The following is a 5666-nucleotide window of genomic DNA, read 5'->3' on the forward strand; positions in this document are numbered from 1 at the left end:
ATATATATATAAAGCAAATCTTCATATAAGTAATGCACTAAATTAGTAGCAGTCTACTTTCTTTAGACTGGCAGTATCTGCAATAAATAAAAAATGCTTTGTTCATAGTGAAACAAAAATGAAACAATTATAATGAAAGAATAATGAAGCAAAATTCTTTGATATCTTAGGATCCTATTTCCAAATCATTTCTTCCCTTTTCAATTATGTTTCTGAAAACATTTGTACAGTGGAATTGCCACGTGATATGGTAGTTGTAATGATTAAACAGAGCCTCTACATAAATCATTATACCTAATATAGCCAGAAGCATCAAAAGTAATCAAAAGCCATATGCTTTCTAGCATTTAACCATGGCTAGCTTTTGTTCTTGAGGCAAGGAATTTCTTACTATGATAATCTAGTATACCAAAAAACAAATTCCATTAAAGTCCACTACAAAACACTGAGCTATGCATCTCATGTCATACACCTATGTTTTTCCACCACATTTTTAAGTTTTTGAGTCATGATTATCCATTAGTTGTGAAATCAATTTAGTGGGTGGATCTGTATCTAACAAATGAAACAGAGCAAAAGAAAATATCACTGTCCCTTACGGATAGTAAGAATATCATTTTAAGGTATTTTGCAATATGAAAGGTATTTCTTCTTTCTTTTCTTTTTCAGTGCTGAGGATCAATTGCAGGGCCTTGTGCATGCTAAGCAAATGCTCTAGGACTGAGCTGCATCCTCAGCCTTGAAAGGTATTTCAATATATATTGTGGTCATAAATACTTAAAAGTCACTATAGAATGTTTTTGTTTCCTCCAAATTAGAAGCATGTTGTACAGGAAAGAACATAAGTTTTGGTGATACATACTTGAGTTCAAATTTGCACTCTTTTGAGTTGGTTACTTAAATTTAAATCTTTTGTGCCTTGACTGTCTATAAAACATACATTTAAGATTTTTCAGTGCAGGCTAAATTAAAAGAAAAATATTTGTAAAACGAACATAATCATTATAGCAATTACAATTAAGTTTCGATTAAAATGCTTATTTTAAGTGGTAAAAGTTGTAACATGTTGATCTCAACTGTATTCATTTAAAAATACATAAATGAATCTCCTAAATAGAAAACAGCTTATTATAATGAAAAATGTAAGGAAAAATAGAATTTTATAAGCATAAATAAAACAATAATTTAAAAAGCTTAAGGGAAAATAAGATTATTCCTATTCACAGATGTAGCTTAACATGAAATTTTAATAGCCTAAATTAAAATATTACATATCTATGAATGGAATAAAGAAAATATTGTTTATGCTCTTTGCCAAGATTTTAAAAATTTATATAACACCATTAGTAATCAAGTTGTGTATCTGCTGTGGGGAACTTTATGATAATTGCAGAACAATGCCAGCCTGTCAGATTTTTTGCTTAAATATTTTACTTGAATGCCATCTATGATAGAGAAGTATTCAAATAAATCAAAGCATTAGTTTTTAAAAATAGTGGTACTGAAATAGTTGGAAAATATGTGTCTTGTATTCTCATATAATGTTGGCTTTGGAAAGTACTCAAAACAATCTGTATTCACTAACTTGGCAAAAGAATTGTCTTCTTCAAATAGACAGTTCATATTTTCCAAAGTGATAAACACTTTTTAAGATCTGTGATCTCCATCTTTTAGACACAAAAATGTGACTTCATAAATTAATTTAAAAACATGCATGTTATTGAAACAATTGAGTTTTTTCCATTAATGAAAAAGACAGAGAAATGAGGAATGAAGAAAAGCCTAGCTTTTCAAAAACAAAAGAAACACCATACATCAGATTTTTTGCGGGGAAGACTGTTTACCTGCCAGGAAATGAATGCTGTCCAACTACATCTCCATTCTGAAGGTGATAGTCGTTAAAGAAATCTGGACTTATGGCTCCTTCAGTGGCAATTAATCCATCTAGAAAGAAGGAAAATGGTAACTAATTAAACATATTTGAGGAGATAAAAAAGAAACTACCCTATCAAGCAACATACAGAGGTAATGCTCACTTAAATAATAAGAAAAAATCTTAACAGTAAGAAAATAATCTATACATTTAATCTGGAAAGAAAAATGGTGGCATGACCTGCTGTTTTCTGTGTGAGTGTTCCTAAAAGACCATATGTACTAAAGTGTTTTGTTCACAACAATTCAGCACAATAATTCAACACTTATTAAGCATCTACTCTATGCCAAGTAATACTACAACAGAGATGGCAAAGACAGTCTCTTCGGAAAGCTTACAGTATTGTGGAGAAGAAAGAGAAAGGTAAGGAGACAACGTGAGGTGCAATGAAAAAGAGCATGAACAGCATGGTGTAAAGAGCAGTACTTGAGGGCAGTGGTGGTGAACCTAAGGCACGTGTGCCATGTGCTCCAGCAGGCTATCTGCATCATGGAAAGCTCTAAAAGTATCATTATTGCTGTTTCAGAGTATATTCTTCATTTTATTCCCAGGCAGCTTCCTTTATTTATCATAATTAGGGAACTTTTCTAAATAAGCAGTACTTGAAAAATTAAGTTCTAAATGTTAACACACAAACTAATGTTAGAAGCTAGATAACCAATTTTTAATAAATTATGAATAAATTAAAATAGAAAGGATCCAAGGAAAAGATCTATGTGATGATCTAAGAGAGGTCCTATGTATGGAGCAAATCTTTTAGTATATGGCTTTTATAATAACTATTTGGATAGCTTTGAAGACTTATTATATAATACATGATCTCTGTTTCTTAAAATAACAATAAAATTATTTACACCAAGAGTCGATATATGTACTAAATAAGTGGTGGAGGCAATAAAAGTTGTGGAGGGATTACTGTATTTAGCAGGGATTAGAAGAGCCTATTTGGGAAGAAGAGGCAGAGCTGTAATTGATTTGGGTCTTGAAAGACTCGTAGAATTTAAATGACAAAATCTGCAAATGGTAAAATCAAGTGAATGGTAAAACTAATAGAGTAGGCCAATGAATTAAGTAAGGTAATTTGTATTTCCATAAGATCCTATACACCTTACTTGGTACACATATCTATTTGTGAGACACTATTTATTAATTACTTGGGTTGCTATTTTTGTACTATTAATGGATTCCTTTGATATTTGTCTTATTGGTTATTAGATTTAAAATACTTGAGTTTGCACTAAAAGTGTCAGTGATAATTAGTTGTTTTAATGTCCACCAAAAGATTCTATAAATCAAAAGACCAGCTAAACAGATACAAAAAGGAAATCATACTAGATTGAGAATAAATAGAAGCAAAATAATTTCTTTAAATCATTTCTATATGTATAAAAAATGTTGTGAGAGGGTGGCTAAAATTAATAAAGTTTTAAAATACCAACATTTTACTCTGTTAAACTAGAATGAAATAACTGAGGATCAGGGCTTAAGACCCTCCCCACCTTTTTCAAAGAAAAAAGCTAAGTAAAATACTAAAATAAAATGTATGTTACACTTTGAAAATGAATGCAAAGATGTTCAGTATGCCAGGAATAAAACATTTGAGTACTCAGGAATATAGTTTCAGATATATTAAACACAACCAAGTGAACAGATACTTATAATATATGAGTTTATATTTACAAAAAATGATCTAGTAAAAGTGAGGCACATTAGAAAGAAATTTTATTAAAAGCTGATTAAATTATCAAAATTTTATTTTTGATTAAAAGCTCCCATTTTCTTCAAAGGGAACAATGAAGAGCAAAAGAATAAGCAGAGTACAGGACTACAAATTAAGTTCAAATTAAAAATTCTTGAATTGAAAAGTTTAGCCAAAAATTTTATAAACACAGGATACAGGTAGCTTAATGATAAGATAAACATAATTTAAATATTAGGTAAATAAGAAAGAGTAAATTTATACTTCTGAAGTTCATTTGTAGTAATCTTAGGGCACTGCAGCTGATTTTAAATAAACTGTAGCTTGTATAACGCCCTTTATGGCTTGACAAAAGAAGGCAGCACTGACATATTGAGAAGTGTGTCTTCACTAGAACGAGGTAGAAAAATTTCACGAAAGTATCATCCCAACTTTTTAGGAATATCTGATTATCTGCACTGTACAACCAGTACTATTTATTGTAGGGAAGTACTAGAGAGATATTTTTCTTGATTATAAACCCCAGATCAAGATAGAAATGTCCTTCTTAAACTCCTTGTTGTTTCAAAGATAGCAATAAGGAACCAAAGATTTTCATGTAACATGTAAGTGGCCAGAGAACAAACAGAAAACAGAGATGAAAAATAACAGAGCACTCTAAGCTGTACAGTTTCGCACACATTTAGGTTATTCAGTTGTACAGAACTGTTTAGTTATATAATACTATACACCACAGTTATGCAACATGCAATATTCCAACTGATAATATAGTTATAAACAAATGGAGCACATATTAGAAGTGAAGATATCAAAGCAAATCCATTCTGAAAGCCATAACAGTTGTTACATGAGGAAACTGTTTTCTCTTATATATAACTGTTATATATTATTACTGAAATAAACTTTTATAAACTATGGCTTTTAAATGATCTTGAGACAGAAACAAAACATTTTTAAGTTTCATATTCAAAGAATATTTTCACATATTAAGAATAGGATTCCTCATATGATGAACAATTAATGAAGTCACTTAGAAATGTGTAGCAGCAACAAAGCTTTATAAATTATACTTTCTATATGGATTAGAAGTACCAAAGTAAATAGCTTTATTTTCATGTTAACAAAGGAAATTAATGACTAAAGATCATAATGCCTTGAGACTCTTAATAGTACTATAAAGGAAGGACTAGTTTCATAACACTAACATTTGTCTGAAATAAAATAGCAAAGGAGAAATATATACGCTGAATTAATATTTGTTTGAATCATCAGAGGGTAATACTAATGACTAGGAAGGTAGAAAATGCCATTTTATTTTAAAATAAATGATAAGACCCAGAGAATCATAAGTCATTTAGTTTAATCTTTGTGGCTGAAAAGTTTTTCAGGCCCTTTTATGTAGCCTGAAGTTTCCAGAGCCCCAGAAGCTTAAAGAAATGGCTCTAGCATTTAAAGTAATATGCACGAATTACAAATTTATCTGATGATTCTAGGATACAATGGCACACAATAAAAGAAAAAGGGGTCATATTATTTAATTCCTATGAGACACATTAAGAAATAACACAGAAATTCACTTAGTCCATGGATTTCAAAGAAAATGACAATGTAAAATAATACACAAACTAAAAAAAAGACTGCTGCTATAAGAAAGCAATCTAAACTCTATAGGATGAAATTTCTGTCAAATGTGTGTATCATTAGGAAACAGATATTTTTAAATAGTTAGGCAGAACTCTAGAAGACATTGGCATAGGAAAGACTTTATGAACAAATCCTCAGTAGCAAGGGAAACTAGCAGATAGAATCAACAACTGCCATCTTATCTCTTTAAAAAGCTTCTATACTTCAAAAGAAACCATCAAAAGAACTAAGAGACAATCTACAATGTGGGAAAAAATTTTTACCAGCTGTACCTCAGACAAAGGACTATTATCAAGGATATATAAAGAACTCAAAACAATCAGTCCCCCCAAATATAAAGACCCGATCCAAAAATGGGCATCCGAAATGAACAGACATTTCTCAGACAAA

General features: G+C 30.4%; 1 protein-coding gene across 5 annotated transcripts in view; it reads right to left on the bottom strand.

Moving 5' to 3' along the window:
• Kifap3 (kinesin associated protein 3) overlaps positions 1–5666 on the bottom strand; it is a 164549-nt gene that overhangs the window by 28436 nt on the left and 130447 nt on the right. For all 5 annotated transcript variants that reach the window (XM_010615688.3, XM_010615687.3, XM_010615692.3 and 2 more), the window contains one exon: positions 1845–1944. In XM_010615688.3, coding sequence (XP_010613990.1) covers positions 1845–1944 — 100 coding nt within the window. The remainder of the gene's footprint in view (positions 1–1844; positions 1945–5666) is intronic.

Source organism: Fukomys damarensis, unplaced genomic scaffold (assembly GCF_012274545.1).
Source record: "Fukomys damarensis isolate Sample0158 unplaced genomic scaffold, DMR_v1.0_HiC HiC_scaffold_19, whole genome shotgun sequence".
NCBI classification, from domain to species: domain Eukaryota; kingdom Metazoa; phylum Chordata; class Mammalia; order Rodentia; family Bathyergidae; genus Fukomys; species Fukomys damarensis.